The sequence below is a fragment of the Xiphophorus hellerii genome, chromosome 15 (genome assembly GCF_003331165.1).
Source record: "Xiphophorus hellerii strain 12219 chromosome 15, Xiphophorus_hellerii-4.1, whole genome shotgun sequence".
Classification (NCBI taxonomy): domain Eukaryota; kingdom Metazoa; phylum Chordata; class Actinopteri; order Cyprinodontiformes; family Poeciliidae; genus Xiphophorus; species Xiphophorus hellerii.
This window is the reverse complement of record NC_045686.1, coordinates 8,927,727-8,946,080: the sequence shown is the minus strand read 5'-3', so window position 1 is coordinate 8,946,080 and position 18,354 is coordinate 8,927,727. Positions and strand designations below refer to the sequence as shown.

At 39.1% G+C, this 18,354-nt stretch overlaps 1 protein-coding gene across 1 annotated transcript; it reads left to right on the top strand.

The window, feature by feature from the left end:
- The first annotated feature begins 1,325 nt into the window (after positions 1-1,325).
- Positions 1,326-17,115, top strand: dusp10 (dual specificity phosphatase 10). The gene is made up of 4 exons (XM_032585655.1): positions 1,326-1,540; positions 2,440-3,269; positions 9,465-9,833; positions 12,763-17,115. Exons 2-4 carry the CDS (start codon positions 2,486-2,488, stop codon positions 13,026-13,028), a joined length of 1,419 nt encoding a protein of 472 aa, XP_032441546.1. The 5' UTR covers positions 1,326-1,540; positions 2,440-2,485; the 3' UTR covers positions 13,029-17,115.
- Positions 17,116-18,354: the final 1,239 nt, after the last annotated feature.

Genomic DNA, 18,354 nt, shown 5'->3' with positions numbered 1-18,354 from the left:
ACCTTAAACCTTAAAGGAAATTTCGCGCATGCGTATAACGCTGGAGGGCAAAAAGACTATTCTTCTACATGTGATGCTAAGCCGCGCTGCCGCCGTAGTATAATTCCGTTAACTCAATCAAACTTGGACATGTAGATATTATTAATTTCGTGCTGTGTTCCACAGCAAAGGGAGAAACCGTTAAAGTACAACTCAAAACCACTTCTTTCTCGCTCTCTGTATCAGCGCAGCAACTGTATTTCTAGCTCGCTGTTACTGTCTCTTACTCTGCAGTTGTGGAGTCACAATGTCTGGGATCATGAGCGCCCCCTGCCATGAGGCAAGAGAACTGCCTTCCTCACCTCGAATCTGTTCTCTGCCGTTTATGATCGCTCCTCAGCACACGAAACATGTTACACACACAGTTGGTGACAAAAAAACACTGTACATTATATACATAAGCTAAATTATGGAAAATCAGTTCATACATTAAATGTTTTTTTAGCCATTTTATTGGCGACGTACAGACAGGAGGAGCATGCTCTCATAGAATGGCAGCCAGTGCAGTTAGTGAGAGGTTGATCAGTCGAAGGTGAAGCTCAGCTCGCTGCTGCCTCACCAGCTGAGCTTTTGAGCATTTGAATGGGAAAATGCGAAAATCCAGCGATTTTTAAGAAAAATAATCAGAATTGGTTAAGCTAAATGAAAAATATGTACTTTATAGTACAAACCACAGGGTGAAAATAGCAATATAAATGATCTTATTATTATATATTATTTTGCCCTGATGACAGGTGAGGCTCTGCCTCACCTGCCTCCTCTGACCGCACGTCACCATATATATATATATATATATATATATATATATATATATATATATATATATATATATATATATATATATATATATATATATATTTAAATATATATATTCTTTTTGACTATTTAATTTTTTTCTTTAAAAAAAAGCTAACAGTCACAAAATGCATTTGGAACTATGATTTAATAAAAAAATAAGTATTACTTATGGAAAAGTATCTGAGTTGCTTTCACTTTCTTTTCAGATTCAAACACAGCGGAAACAAGAAATTGTTACTGACAGTAACAATCCATTGAGGTTTGGGATTTACGAGCCGCACTTTAACGCGCCGCTTTTTTTTTCTCAAGCTTCTAGGCGAGTCCTTTGATTGGCTGCCAGTGACATCATGCTACCTCGTGTCTGGGACTGGAGGCAGTTCAAGCCACACCGCCCCACGCCCCGTCCCTCCTCCTCCTCCCCACGGAGGGACGCAGCTCCGCAGGCCCCTCCCACCGCAAGGCCGGACCTCACTGTACGCATAGAAAGCGCATTTCATATTAATGAAGACGCGCATTGGCTCACAGTCTCGTCAATATCTCTGGCAGACTTCCTTCAATATTATATGTAGGAGAGCAGGGTAAAAGTACCAATAAAAAAAAATGTTGCCGATCCACAGCAAGGCTGGGAAGGACTGAATGGAGGCAGCGCTGTCAGCTGGGGGAGATAATAAATCAGTCTACAGTCAGAGCCCGACACTCACCGGTAAGCGCAAAATACAAGTTCTCAGTGTCGCAAGTTGTTGTTTAATCGAGCAGACGTAGAGCGATTATAAATAATGAAATTGAATATCAAAGGAGTGTTTTATTATGCCTTTTTTTTTTTTTTTTTTTTACAATTTCAGAAGCGTGTTTTATTGAGCTTTTATTTCTTTATTGTACCAAAGTTACAATACAAAATGAAGAATTCAGCCTCGGCATCAGAATATATTTTATGTTTCCTACACATGCTGCTGTAAAATTGGATTTCCTTCAGTCTGCAGCTCTCCTCATCTCTGCCTTATCACATTCTCGGCACGTTCTCCTGCCGGTTTCTTCAATGAATTTGGTCATGAATGATCACTGCTTCTTTTCTGCTGAACCTGCACAGGCAATGCTCGGGACAGGCACAGCTCTAGGCGGGCGTCTTTATATAACATGCCAGGAGGACATGCTTATTTAAACCCCCTTTGATCAGAAATGAATTACCATCCCTTTTTTCCCTCTGATAGCCTACCCTGACTTTCTATTTGGGTGAGAGACAAAGCTGCAGCATGGCGTTGATGCAGTGTTTTCTTCTCTTGTTCTTCTCTTTGGGTCAGACGGAGCAGAGTTGGCATGAAAAATTCAACATCACACACATATGTGATGTACAGTATCTGAGGGATGATTCATATTAATTGCTCCCACAGTGATTTAGTTACAGGACACCCTCTGATGATCTCACTGTTTATTATTAGTGGTCAGTCACTCCTAAATTTTCCTTCTAATTTGGGTGTAGCACCTGCAGGTGTTGACAGTGCTAATATTTGGCTCCACTGTTCACATTGCAGTTTGCATGTTGATCTGTCAGTAAAGTGGTTGAGTTGTCAGAGTCTTTCATGTGGCTTGTCCCTGCCTTCGCAGAGCGGCTTGTTGAGTTCTCCGTAGACGTCCAGCCCTCGGCCTCCCCATGCCTCCATCTCCCCTCGACGACAGAATTGTGGTGGCGCTGCCAAGGCCTATCCGACCTCAGGAACTCCAACTGCGCCTGGACACCAGCTACCTGGACTCAGTCACCAGCAGCAGCAGCAGCGACACAGTCATCAGCACCACCGTGGTGAAGATCCGGGCGACGGCCAATCTTGTGACGTATATGCCCTCATCCAAGGGCTCCACGCGCTCGTTGTCGTGTGGATGCAGCAGTGCCAGCTGCTGTTCTGTGACTACCTATGAGAAGGACAGCCAGAGCCTTGGCCACAGCCAGGTGAGCGCCAGCAGCCCCAACCTCAGCTATGCCGGGCCGCCCACGCCGATGGTCGGCAAACATGAAGCGCTCAGCACCCCCAGCCTCACCCAGGGCCAGCTGAAGCCCCTAGCCTCCCTGAGGGTCATCCATCCCAATGAGCTGGCCAAGCGGATGACCTGCTGCCCGCTGGGGCACCCCATCGGGCCTGTCCCCGTCATCATTGACTGCCGGCCCTTCTTGGAGTACAACAAGAGCCACATCCGCGGGGCTGTGCATATCAACTGCTCTGACAAGATCAGTCGGCGCCGGCTGCAACAGGGCAAGATCACTGTGCTGGACCTCATCTCCTGCCGCGAGGGGAAGGACTCCTTTAAGGGCATTTTTTCCAAAGAGATTGTGGTTTACGACGAGAGTACCACAGACCCCAACAGGCTAACATCTGCGCAGCCTCTGCATGTGGTCCTGGAATCACTGAGGAGGGAGGGCAAGGACCCCATCGTCCTCAAAGGTAACAAGAAGTCAGACATAATAAAAAAAGAAAGACACAACAAAGGGAACACACTTTCCTGGGAGTTGGTTTGTTTCCAAAAGGGGTAAACTGCTTTGGAAGAAATATGTGGATATGAAAGCTTTGGGGTAAAGAGTAGAGGTGCAAATGGTGACTATAAGTCTGGTAACCTCTGACATTTATCTTTCTGCTTTCCCAGTACTTCCTCTCAATACTCATAGCAAATTATAATACCACATTCAGTAGGCATTCAACCAATAATCAAAGCTAAGCACGTAGGCTCTGGATAGTATGCGATTCCAGTGGCATAACCTTGAATTCCTCAGAAACACACATAGAAACAATAACATCTATCATGATCTAACAACTTGCCCACTACCTTTTAAAACGCATTGAAGTTTTGTGGCACCTTAGGCGTCTAAAATGTTGCTGTTCTCTGAAAGCACAGAAGTAGTCTTCTGTTAACCAGCTGAACGGCAGTGTGTAGCAACAGGTGAAGGAAGAGAAAACCAAATCCCTCTGCCACTTTCTCTGGCATTCAGTTAAAAAATGCTTTGTCAACCAAAAACAGAAATCATACATAGAATGGTTAATTTTTTAAGAAATTGTGAATATGACTTCAAACTGATTGCTAAAATGATACAATGTAATAATAATGCAATTTGAAATGTTTATTATTTATGGTTATTCTTATGCTTTCTAATACATAGATTAAAGCAAAACCTACAAATGTATTTAGTATTAGCTTTTTAGTTCTTTCTTAAAATATTTGACCTTTTCTTGTTCTAACTCCAGTAACTAGCCTGCAGTTGGCTGCTTTACAGACTACTACTCATCTCTTATGAACTCACAGTACAGCATTAATAAAAGTGATGGGTAGCACCCTCAGATATTACCGTACTTCAGCCCTCACCAGCCACTTTCTATATGACAAATATTAGGCCTTTTAGCTATTAGTAAAATAGGCAATTTAGTGAGATGGTCGTCTTTGGCTTGCTGCCACTTTTTCCAACTTTGGTGTGTGTTTAAAGTATAACATAAGTGCAACAAGCAGAGATTAGATGGTTAATTTGGGTAATTAGCATGCAGTTTGCTGCTTTAACTGGAGCACCTTTAATATCTAAACAATGACGTTTTGTTTTTTACTGGAAATGTCTCAAATTTGTTTTTCTTGCAAGTGGGAAAGGGGGGAGTGCAGCGCTACTTTTCACTTCATACAGTTACAGAAAACCGTACTGAGTGCTACGTTTTCATTTCATTAAAAGGACTTTAAACCACAAGAATGGTGTGATGGGGAAAAAATGCAGTTGTGAAACTGCTACATTTTACCCTGCATAATCATAATGCTCAGTGTTTACTTCCTCTTCATACATCAACACATGCCTACCCACTTTAGTCTCTTCTTTATGGCAAACATTAAATTTTGCATGAGGTGAGAAGCAGCTGTTAGTAAATAAGGCAATCTGTTGAGATGACAGTCTCTGGGTTGTTGCCATGTTTTCTATCTTTGGTGTGCTGCGTGTTTGAAGCTGTGTGCCATGTTGGAGGCTTGGCTGGGAGTGTTTTTTATAATGCCCCGCAGTCACCATGTTGCTGTTAGATCGGAGCACCTTGATCCTTTCTCTTCATGCCTGTTCCCCTGTTCCTCCCCCCTCCGGTCCGTCTGTGGACTTTGATGAAACGAGGCTCCTCTCCAGTTTCTCATCTTGCGCTGGTGTCTGTCTGAAGCTCGGCTCAGTGGGAGGAACAGGCGGACCGTCTTACTTTTTCTTCATCTGGTTTAAATTCATCTAGTCATCTTAAAGCCTCTTTTTTTATGACATTTCTTTTCATTTACAGTTTTATTACATTCTAGGCTAACACAGTGCAAGGAAATGACTTATATTTCACCAAAAGATTGTGACAATAAGTAGTTTTTCTGTTTGAAAACACACGGCCTGCTGATTTATTTACACACACCGCATTATTTGCTGTGTTACTACCAAATTATAGTCAGGATTTACAGGTAAACATGGCTGCTTCCTTTCCTCCTGCAGCTAAAAGCAGATATAGATTATGTTGAATCCTTCTTTAATAGCCATAAACAGCTCATTGCTTGTTTTGGGAGGATGTCGCTGAGCTTCAGAAACAGCAGGTGATCAGTGAGAGGCAGAAACGGTTAGACAGGAACCAAGACGCTGCTGGCTCAGCCAAGAGGCAGAAACACGTCTCGAGTTTTCAGTACTCAGTGAGATGGTGATGCTCGAGAGGTTTCATTCCTTGTCAGCGGATATTTCTGAATAATCTGGTCTCAGCTGGATTTTCTGTTACTTTTGATAAAAACAAAACATGCAGCTGTCATGCTCCAAATATAACATAGATGATACATGGGTGTTGCTGTTACACGTGGTTAACATGTTTAGAGGAAACGAAAATAAACTTGGGCTTTAAATAAGTTTGAGGTTAAAGATCATGGATTGCTCTTCAACTTTCTAGCCATAATAAGGCTGGCGGCCATCAACAAAAATTAAAGTCAGAATTTTCTACATCAACAGTGTTTCCATCGATGTTTACAGTTTGAAATATGCATATACTGTTGATATTTACTGACACACTAAAGATGTGTAAAAAACCCATTATAATTACTCCTTTTTTTCCTCTGGCGTAATGCCACATATATTTAAAAATTAAATTAAAATCATTGGTGCCAGTGGTGGTTCATGTGTGCATGGCACGCTGGGCAAGAACATTAATCTGCCACTCTACGTTCAATAAAGTGCTCTCTTTCTGCCCCAAATAAATCTCTATCTGTTAAAAGGTAACATAACATGAACTTACAACGCAATCGTCTCAATCTAAGGTCACCACACATTGGAAACTGTTTTCTTTATGTTGACATTAATGTCAAACTTTATTACAAATTTTCCTTCAAAAAGGGAAATAGTTCCTTATTTAAGCATATTTGAATCTTCAAGTCAGATACCGACTTCAGTGTTATTAGCCGCCTGTGGTTTACGGCCATATTTTCTCTCAGTTATGATAAAAGTTAATCATAACTGACATAGCTATTTTTCTCCTCAGATTTTCCCTAACACATTTTTTTAACATAAACATAAGTAAAAATGTGTGTGATTTATATTTATTCAAGTTAATCATAATGTTTAGGAACTCAATAATGCAATTGCATTAGAGAGGTTTTTTTTTTATTTGTTTTGGTTTTTTTCTGCACATTTTTACCAGAATTACTAAAAATAGTGTTTTTGTAGATCGCCTGTGCCAAGCTGTTTTATTTTACCAAAAGTTTTTGCTGTCGTCTTCTAAGAGTTCTCTTTGGGAGCATTTGCGGACAATGAGAAATAAGTAAAGTTATGATGAATGTTATATTGTATAAATAAGTAAAAACGAGAATTACCTCTTGCTGAAACACAATAAGCTGTTAGGAAAGTACCTGAAACCTATATTGTTTTACTTTCTCTTATGATTAGAGACCTCAGACAAAACAAGGAAACAGTTAAGACAACTTAAAACTTAAAAACATATTGCGATGATTGAATTACTACTACTACTTATTTAATTTTGATCTCATTATTTACATATAGTGCTAAAACCATATGCAAACTAATAAATAACATGCAAGTGACTTTTTAAAATATTTGTACATATACAAACTAATTAAGTTGCTAATTGGATTATTTAAAATCTGAAGTGGAAGATGACCAAATAGGACATAATGTAAGAAAATACCAATACCAAAGCTGCTTATTTAACTATACAGGATTAAGAGTAATACTATATTAATTTTAGTGTGACTCCTAAATGTGTTTTTTTCTGAAAAAAACCTATTGTCACTCAATTAGATAATTTTTTGTCGCCTGCTGTATTATTATTTTACTTTAATTCTAAAAATGTAATTTTTCATAAGGATGTTCTTTGTTGTTTTGATAAAGACAAACAATAAGCAGGTTGCATTAATTTCATAAGGATAATTGAAACTTGTGGCTTTGTGGCTGCTCAGACTCTAAAAATGAAACAAATGAGGAAATACTTTCAGTCTAAGTAAAAATTCCCTGTTCTCTAAAGTCACTTTAGTTTGGTCACATCTCCTGTGATCACTTCCCTCTCTTCACCAAAATGTAATTATTCCCATATGATTGTGTGGCTGTGTGTTTAGGCTAATGTCTTTGTTAATGGTTAACAACCTGTTTCATGAAAACAACAACTTTCAGTGGAGACTCCCACCTGCTTCCCACCCTTGGGGAAGTGGTTTTAGATGTTTTAGATGACCTCACATGGCATGATGTCAGCCCTCACATTGTGAACAATACTCAAACTGATACTTGGACCCCCTCCCCACAGTGCCAAAGGGAAACTTTGGCCTGTGGCATCGCTGTTGCAAACAGGTGCAAGCCAGTTCTTTGGAGAAGTGCACTTGCCCAGAAGTGTGTTTAACCCTGAGTGTGCCTGTTTCCCTGTTAAGTTAAGGTAAGCTAACTGTAAAAATAATTCAGAATTTACGTTAAAATCCGAATTGAGACATTCAAATTAGAACCAAATAAAAATGTGCGTAGTTTTACAGCTTCAAAGTTGGATTTTATCAGATACAGTATGCTTGCAAAGTTTAGTAATGTTAATCGTAACCTGAGCCATGTGTTGGTCAGACTAAGTATTTTTAGCTTTAGACTCTTCTTGGGGGAATTAAACCTTCAACCCATGCTGTGTTGGCTCAATACATTGCTCAAACTATGAGACTTAGCTTAGATAAAGGCTGAAAAAAAATCAGTATGATGGTCATAATACATTTAAATGAAAAGGTTATCTGACATGACATTTGGTTTATGAAAGCAAAATAAAATCCAAGTTTTACATTTTGGGGAAGCTAATATTGTTCTTTTTTTGGTTTTTAGAAATAAAGTAAAGCTTCTACGGAAATATGTGGGGAAAATCTGTTGTGTTTTTTAATATCAGACAAAATCTTGCTGAATTAAATCTAAAATAAATGAATGTTTATTTTAGATAAACATTCTATTATTTTTTCCATTGCTTTTATATTGGAAAAATGTAGTGATTTCATAGTTTTTTTTCAATACTCTTATTTAAGTTCTTCGCAATATAACAAACTAAAACATCATGCTCTTACATGTCTTAAAAACAAGCAAAAATTATAAGCAAAAAAACCAAGCAAAACAATTATATTAAATCAAAACCCCACGCTAACCTCCCCTCCTACTTTTTACAAATTAATTTACATCCTAAGTTGGCAATTCACTTTTGAACTTTAATTTCCATTAATTAATTCAATATTCTCTAATATTAAACATTAAGCCAGGAGGCTTCCTGACCAGATGCCCAAGCCACCTCAACTGGCTCCTCTCAATGTGAAGGAGCAGTGGCTCTACTCTGAGTCCCTCCCGGATGACTGAACTTCTCTCTCTAAGGGAGAGCCCAGACACCCTATGGAGAAAACCCATTTCAGCCGCTTGTATTCTCAATCTCGTTCTTTCGGTCATGACCCAAAGCTCATGACCACAGATGAGGGTGGGAACGTAGATCGACTGGTAAATCGAGAGCTTCGCTTTTCTAGTGTGTAATGAACAGAATCGGTGACAAAGGGCAGCCCTGGCGGAGTCCAACTCTCACTGGAAACGAGCCCGACTTACTGCCGGCAATGCGGACCAGACTCTGACACCGGTCACAGGGACCTGACAGCCCGTATCAAAGGGCCCGGTACCCCATACTCCTGGAGAACCCCCCACAGGGCTCCCCGAGGGACACGGTCAAATGCCTTCTCCAAGTCCACAAAACACATGTAGACCGGTTGGGCGAACTCCCACGCACCCTCCAGAACCCTGCTGAGGGTGTAGAGCATCCTCCCCCAATGTCTGCCCCTTTTATGTAAAAAAATAAAAGCTTCCAAATTTGATAGAAATTATGTTGAAGGGAAAGTCGAAGATAACATTGAGAACCATCTGCTCACCTTTGGTCTTCTATTATTTTTACATTTCTGTTTTTGCCAGCAGTATGCCTAAGTCAATAAATACATGTTGATTTTTTAACACTATTTTTATTTGAACATAAGCCTAACTTCAATAATTTTGGGGTTAGAAGTATCTGATTTTTATAATCTGCTGCACTGCTATGCTTATATGTGTTTGCATCAACCAGTTGTAGTAATTTCAAGCAAGTGTTAAAAAGTTGCATTGCTTTCTGTGTTTTCAGGAGGCCTTAGCTGCTTCAGGCAGAGCCATGAAAACCTGTGCGAGCACTCGCTGCACCTCCACGAGGGTTTGGAAACGGGCGCGTCTGCCGGCCTGACGGGGCCTCTACCTCACTCCCTGCCCTCTACGCCGGACATCGAGAACGCAGAGCTGACCCCAATCCTGCCCTTCCTCTACCTGGGGAACGAGCACGACGCTCAGGACCTCCACCTGCTGCAGCGCATGAACATCGGCTACATCCTCAACGTGACCACCCACCTGCCTCTCTACCACTACGACACTGGCCTGTTCAACTACAAGCGCCTGCCCGCCACCGACAGCAACAAGCAGAACCTGCGGCAGTACTTCGAGGAGGCGTTTGAGTTCATCGGTAGGAAGTTCTTAAAGCTGAAAAACTAAACCGCTTACATTCACAGATTAAGTAGAAGCACACCCGGGAGGGTGCAAAAACAAAAAATTACTTTTTTGTTGCTCCTACATTTTTAAAAAATGGAAAGAACTAAAGGTTAAAAAGAAGGCTGTGAGGTGAAAAAGTTGTGAATCATCACTGGATTGTGCTTTTAGCCACACACTCCTACACACTGCTGTATATAGCTGCTGTGACTTTAATCTAGCATTTAATTGTTACTTTTTATGAAAACAACACAGCACATCCTTGCCTGAGACACATTTTGTAGACATATTTAGGTCTTGTTGGTCTTTTCTAAGTATTTATTAAGATACTGGATTGTGTGCACACATTTTAAAGTAAATAGCATGACAGCTATGCGGTGGTGGAACTGATAATAGCTCTTACATATCTGAAAGGTCACCCCCGATTGAACAATGCTGTTGTAGGACGTGTCAATCCGAAAAGGTCAGAAGCCCGACATTTTGTCATCTTATCATTCACTTTATCTCAGATGTAAATAGCTAAAAATTGCAAACTTTTGTTTAAACTACCCGAATCTCTCTAAAACACCCCTGTTAGTCTGTTTTCCTCAAAAATAAAATCCTGTTTTCACGTTAGTTACCAAGCATCTTTATATCACCGAGGTGCTAAATAATAAACCACTCCAAATGCATAATTTACATCAGAGCCACCGAGATGATTCATTAGTTGCAGCAGTACTGATTTTTTTGTGTTTACAGAGGATCAATAGCGCAGTTTGTGTTGACACAAAGAATTATCTGGTAAATGCTCCCTGTTGCGTCAGAAAGTGTTTCTTTCATTCATGCTCCACAGTTTATGTAGGTCTAAATGTTTTCACAGTATCATTACCTGTTGTGAAAAAATCACAATACATTTGAAACAAAGTTGTTTTAGATATAACTCTATTTATTTTCAAATTGCATTTACTTAATTAACACAGAATGTTACTTTCATAAGATTTAAAATGTCCATACCTGTTCTCTTTGTGAATTAAAATATATTCGAAGAGTTTAAATTGTCTCTCCTGTAAATAAGGAGTAGGAGGCTTCTTTCAGCCAGCTGACCATCAGTGTGCAATTACAGGAGCAGCAGAGAAAACTCTGGCTACTCTCTCTCTCTGGGGTCACATTACATAAGTAGGTCTTGGATGAAGCCAGTGCATATGAGTGCATCTCTAACAGATTTTTATTTTACTTCTCTAAAATAAAACGTGTTTCCTTTTTAATTAACTAGTTCCCTAATGAATATTACAATCAATTGTAATAAAATTAGTATGAGGGCATGAACAGAATAGAAGAAAAAATAGTCACAGAAAGCAGGCCAATTTCTTTGGCATTTGAAATGTAGTCAGTAAGGAATTTAAAGCTTTCTGTTTTATTTGTGATCACGAGAAACGCCTCCAGTTGTTTTGATATGAGGTGATTTCCAACAGTTCAATGCTGTAACATTTGAAATGTCACTGAAAATCAGGTACTTCTCCATTAACAGACTAGAATAAATAAGCGCAGCAGCAGTTGTGTCAACAGAAGTCTTTGTTTACTATGCTACTTCCTGTGTGAAAATAAAAAATAAACCTGAATACGCTATGTCCGTTAGCTTGAAGAAAAAGAAGCCGTAGATGAAAGCTGATCATGTGGTGATCAGCTTTCGTAGTTTGGAGAATTTGAGAATAACATGGAGACTAACTGAATCCAGAGCACATCTTTACATTAAAATTTGTGTTGTTTTATAGTTCTAATTACTCAAATCGTATTATTGCTTTTAGAATTGGTGAACTATAGAGTATCAAGCATGAGTCGGTATACCAAAGTTTTAAATACCAAAGTTTTAAAATAGTTTTTTTTGTGTGTGTGTGTGTGTTCTTTAGGTATATGGGATATCAAGTTACACAGCTCTGCCCCTCCCCCACCTGTTGCTGTCTGGAAGAAGTCTAAACTATGTTTTTAAATCCAGTTTATACCAATTTGGCTGTTAATAAACAGGAAGATGTAGAATCTAAAAAAAAAACTTATATCAAGTTAACAGTTTTATAACTACAGTTGGCACAGTACAAGCTGCTTGACAGCTTCTTTAAGAAAAAAAAATATTGTATCGTGGTATAAAATATAGTTTGAAATATTTTTAATGTATGAAAAAAAACCCCTCTTCACACAATCAGTTTTGGATCAAAAGCATAAGTATGCAGTTAACAAGAAGACATCCATGTAAAAATACATCTCTTCTTTCTTCTGCTTTATATTTGTAGTTTTTTTTATCGTTTTGCATTTTTATTTTCTATAAGACAAATTGTTTTCAGTGAGAGATTTGTATCCACTTTGCATACATTTGTACTCACCAAATGAATATTTCCTGCTTACCCGATTTGATGGGGATCATAAATATACCTCATAAGACTTAACTGGCCCAAATGGGGATTAGAACCAAAATAAACAGAAATAGGGTGTAAATACATTAAGTGACACATGTAGTTTGAGCATTTTGATGATTATTTATCTTTATTGCAGATGAAAAAGCAAACTGATGGTTTATGTACAAGACAAATGTTTTGTTCCCTAAATATGTAAGTTTTTAATTTTGTTTTTTTGTTATTCAGTGTTAAGCATACAATTATTTCTTTAAAGGTCAAAACAGAGGAAGTTTTTTTATTTTTCTAGTGGTCACTCTCAATGCAGAACTTCAAAATGTGACTAAAGAACAGTAAAGAAAAGCAGTTCTCTAGATTCATATTCTTATCAATAGGGAAAGAGTTGACATTTGATAAAAGGCCCTTTACGCGTAGCTATAAAGGAAGTTGTAACGTGTTATCATCAGAATGACTGAACTTCCTCTTCGAGAATAAACCGCCTGTGTTTCCATATTTAGATTTTCTTCTCCTTCCTTTCTGCAGAGGAAGCACACCAAGCAGGAATGGGCCTTCTGATCCACTGCCAGGCGGGCGTGTCGCGATCTGCCACCATCGTGATCGCCTACCTGATGAAGCACAGCTGGATGACCATGACCGACGCCTACAAGTTTGTGAAAAGCAAAAGGCCCATCATCTCGCCGAACCTCAACTTCATGGGCCAGCTGCTTGAGTTTGAGGAGGACCTCAACAACGGAATAACGCCACGGATCCTCACGCCGAAGCTGATTGGTGTGGAAACCGTCGTCTAGACGAGCCGCTCGACCCAACGCTCTTTTACTGTCACTCTTGCTGCTGTGCGAACCGGTTGAGGTGACAAAGAGAGCCGGTGTGTGTTTTTTAAAAAAACCTCCTCGACTTCGTCTTGGAGTCTCTTGAGATCGCGACCTCTTTGCTGATGATGAGAGACGGCGAAGTCAGGAGGAGGCGGCGAATCAGGTGGAGAAGGAGGGAGAAAGAAAATCAATTGTGTTTTGGCGCAGTTACTTATAAAAAGGGACTGAGGCACACAGTTTGCAGACTCAGGCAGGGTTTGCCACAGTAGTGCCTGTCTAAATATAGAAAATAATAAAAGATAAAAGATAAGGACTTGTTTGGCGTGTTAATCTTGTTGTTCTATTTTTATACTGCGATTTTAAGGGGATGACCATGACAAGCCAACAAAGGCTTACTGTGCAATAATTTCTGCTGAATGCAACCTTGATCTTATATGTGTATATATTGGTAATGATCAAGAAAAACATTTCCAGCTCTTTGCTGAAGAACCATTTTGATTTTAATGTAACAACTGTTCAGCTCTATATGTGTTTATGGTGCATACAGTAATGCTGTAAGATTTGGCGCTGATCTGTGCGAGAACCAGAGAAGAAGAAGAAGAAGAAAAAAAAAAAGGTTTTACTTTAAGTGCAGCTTATGGGATTTTGTTTGCTGAAGCATAACTTCATATTTTGTGTGCTCGCTTCAGCGTGTTGGTTTTGCCATTCGTGCGTCCGCGTATATTTTTAGCAATACGCATACTACCAGACAGCCATAAGAGCTCTTTTTATGCATGGCTGCTGGTGGAGAAGAAGAAGAGAGAGAGAGCGCTGAAATAATCGGGGAATATTGTAAAACAGGGCTACTGCTGATGTTTAATGTAACACAAGGGAGGATTTTCACTGCCTGCTTCTGTCTCCTCTGTTTGTTTTTGCTCCACTTCATCCATTAGCCGGCTCTGTTGCACTGCACCTCACCGTACACTGTCTCTGTCCACTCGCATCCAATATTCTTGGCAATGCCCCGCGTTCCCAGCTACTCAGCCAAGTTCTACGGTAGCAACGTTGAGGTGCGTGCTTCAAATAAACACAAATGTCCTGTTGTGGAGTTCAGTTTATCGTGACAGCAGTGGTGCAGCAGAGCGGCGTAACCTTTGGGAGGATTTGTTTTGAGCCGCCTGCTGCCTGCTGCTGCTGCGTGCTGCTTCAGTGCCTCTATTGATGCCTTAATTCATCTGCGTTGAAAAAGATGGCATGTAAAAACAAAAAGCACTAATAACTGAGCGAAATTCACATAAGGGAATATAATTTTAGAAAATATAATTTTCAAATTTTCTTTTTGGTTTTTTGGTTTGCATTTTGCATCTTGAGGTCATATTAGAAAAAAACCATCTTATTCTTATTTATTATGCTAATTTAGTTTGGTAATTTGTAGAGCCAATGTTTCTGTTCAAGGAAGATAAATTAAAAGCGACATCAAAAAATTTAGAAGATTTTATTGTAACTTTGAGCTACTAGCGGTGGCACTTTTTTTTTTTTTTGAGAAATAGCATCAATTTAATATTAAACAGAACTTGGGGTAAACATAAAACATTTTATATTTTTCTCCCACTCACATTTGATCCATATTAAACATGCACAGAACCTTCCACGTTTTGTTCTCCTTGTAATCATTTATAAATAGACCTTGTGACAAACTCCTTTTATGTGGTGGTGGCAAAATACCACTACATAAATGATTTAAAAGAACACAGCTTTTAATTTTAGTGCTTTTATTGTGCAGGGAAAAATTCAAAATTGGTGTAATCACAAACTCAGTTGCAACAGCAAATGGTAGCCATAAATATTCCAGTTGAATAAAGGTCAGTAATGCCCTTTCGATGCAGCTTTTTCTCATTTTGTAAGTTGATCAGAATTTCTAGGAACTTTAAGTTTTAAGTCCACAACTTTCTGCTTCAGAGGTGTATAGATACAACATGGATTTATGTTTGCCACTCGAAAGGGGAAACAGAGTAGATGCTACTGAAGAAAGGCATATATGTGTTTTTTGTGTCAGGAACAAGGCAATTGCTCCCGGCCAAAGAGAACAACAATAAAAAATGTAAAACGACTGAAGTTGTAAGGAATAAAGCAGGACCAGGTTTGTCTTGCAGCTACACTCAGCGAGGTAACGGAGGTATAAAAATAATAAAAATCTCCAAAGCTAGAAAAGATTGCCATCTTAGGGCCACCAAATCATTATAACAATTTATTGTGAGAAAAGAAAAATATACTGAATTACTGGTTATCCACTTTGCAGAAAACTGCTTTACTCCACATTGCTTAGATATTTTTGCTAATTTACTATATTTCCTTCAAATAGTGCAGACATGCAGAAGATGTTTGAATCCACCATATTAGAGCTGGTCTGTTGAAAACTATAGGAAATTTTGTCAAATGAAATCAACATCTATGGTGGGAGATTAAATGCCAGTGTATAGTCTAACCAAAGTTTCTTTCGTGCTCTATTTCTTTTGTTTTTTTTTAGTTATTGATTCAAGATTACATGACAGGCTTGTGACACAAATGAGAGTACTTTAAATGGTCAACTTTATGCCATTTTAAACAACTGTATAAAGCAGAGCACAAACTTTATACATCTTTTTAAGGAATCTGTGTGTATTGTTTTAAAAAACAAGCATTTAAACAGTTATGATCAGAGTTGTCTGAAGCCTTTCTGTTCAGGCCCAAGCTTTCCAAAACATCAGGAGTAGTTTTTCCTCTTAAGTGAGAGAGAGAGAAAAAAAATTAATTTTAGAGTGAATCCAAAGCTGAACTGAAGCAGCCTCTTCGTACACTGTCCCGACTCTGTTTATGTCTGTCTGTCGTCCATAGCAAGGCATAAAATGAAGCACAGGGCTAACAATAACTTTGACAAGGTGCCAAAACCATCATCTGTTTTGCAATCCACCCACAGCATCATCCATTATATCCAATTGAATCCAATAGTTTAGAAAAGATCATCTGTTGTTTGTGAGCAGGAAGAAAGATTGTACAAGTATGTACGCAATGTCTGTTCAAGATGGCTTTAAGACAGAGATCTGCAACAAAACAATAATTCCTCATATGTGAAAAATCATGCTATGCAAAATGAAATCGTCACAGGATGTTTCCAGCTAACAGTTGTGAGATTTGGATTTTCTTTGTAAAAGGGAAAAAATAAGTACATCTGTCTTGTTTTTGTTGGTGTCATCACTTGTCTACTGGTGCTCCACGATGAATCGGAGTTTATAAACACCATATATGCTAGTAACCATTTAGAAGACATGCATCTTATGCATCTGTTCTTAAAAAAAAAAAAAAGATGGCAAACAAAATGTCTGAGCTGATACAAGACGAGATATAAGGATGTTTTCATTGAACCTGCTGGCTCCTGCAACTTTCAGTAGCAAACGGCTCTTTTTTTTTTTTTTTTTCTTTAGTTGATCTCTCTGACTGAAAAATCTGACTTTCCTCCCTTATTGGAGACGAAGCATGCTGTGTGCTTCTGCTCTCTGAGGGTCGTAATGGTGCTTTTCGTCTTTCTTTCTGTGGAGGTCAGATCCTGACTGACGGCTCCAAAAAGGCATCTGCTCCCATTCATTTGGAAACAAGGTTCTGAATTAGGACGATATCAAGCCGTCACGTTCAACGCGGCCTCTTTACGACTCGGACTTGTTCAAGAGTTTCTGCTTTGGGCTTGGACGCTCTGGTAGATTTGGGCTTTGCTCTTAAGAGTCACTGTATATTTCTCTGTGTCTGTAGTCTACAGTCAAGTATTTACAGTATATGAATACATATATATATATATATAAATATATCTATTTTCTTTGTATGCATATATTCATTACTATTTTTGCACTGACTTACTGAGAAATGGGTTTATTTTTTTTCCACAAAGGGTGCTACTATACTGGAGGCCTTCTCCCACACCTTTTTGCATGACTTGCTCAAAATTCCTCAACTGGTCTGTCATCTCTCCTCCTTGAACTGTTGCAACTCAAGCACTGTAATTTTGTATTCCCTACTTGTGAGCTTTGAAATAAAGACGGAAGCTTCAAATTTGGTTTGGTGTCCTGGAGGCCTGTTTTCAGGGCAGTTCCCGCTTCTTTCCTTACAGCTTGCTTTGCCAAGACTGAAATTTTTTTTACAAATTTTTTATTTTTATTTTTTTTTACCTCAGTAAGCAAAAACGACATCCAATAAAAACAATAATAAAAATGTTACGCAGGACAAGTAGGTGTGCTACAGAAGAACATTAGTGTTTCTAAGATCAAAATTAATGGGACACTAACAAAAAAGATTTTAAAAAATTTAAAACTTCAATCATAGGCTGTTTTTTAATTGATCCCAATTAATACTTCTTGTTTTCAACTTGAAAAAAATGTAATGATGATACATTGACATTTAAAAACAACAACAATAAAAAGTAAGTGTTTTTGTGTTTTTGGCTCAAATGCAGTAACCAGAATCAGACTCTCCCAGAAATATCAGACTTCACAACAATAAAGACATTGCAGCGTTTATTTTAAGATCGAGCCTGTGAGCATTTTGACATTTGAGCATGTAGCGTAGGCAGCCAAAGTTGTTAATTATCAACACTTGCCTCCATTCAGCCATGTGTCACATAGCTGCTCCAGTTATGAGACTATATTTACTCCACCTTTGCAGGCGTCCGTTACCTCATGGCTAGCGAGGTATTGAGGGTGTTTGAGGGGGGTAGCTTAGGGGTCAGGGTCTCTCCTTAGGAACAAGCTCAAAAATAGTTTTAGTGTTGTTTCTAATTACAAGCGATGAGTGCCCCGCCTCATTAATCCTTTCCTATCAGCACTGGGCAGGCTGGCGGGACCAGAATAGCCCTGATCTTTGTGCCTCTGCACACAGCTCTCCAGCCAGCACTGCATGGACGTATTAGGCAAAAACGCCCTGAGAGGAGGACTTACCTTTTTCTGCACACACATATCAAAGTGTGTACATACTTCCCAGTCAGGGGAGGCGGTGAAATAAAGCAGAGGGGACCTCTCTGCCCCTCAGGGCCACTGCGCTGGTTACCATCAAAGCTACTCTCTGTCACTGGAAGACACACAAAGTCTCACCAAGACTTCATTAAAATTTAAATCAACATAAGACGAGGTTTCTCATGTTTAATATGTTCTCGCATAGGGGTGAAAGTAGTTTTAAATTCTTGCCAGAACTATGACTGAGAAAATCAGCAGTGGCTCGTTGTGCAAACCAAAACAAATAAAATCAAAATATTTTACTGTAGGCTACCTGCATGGATAACGCAGAAAGTAGAAGCACTTCC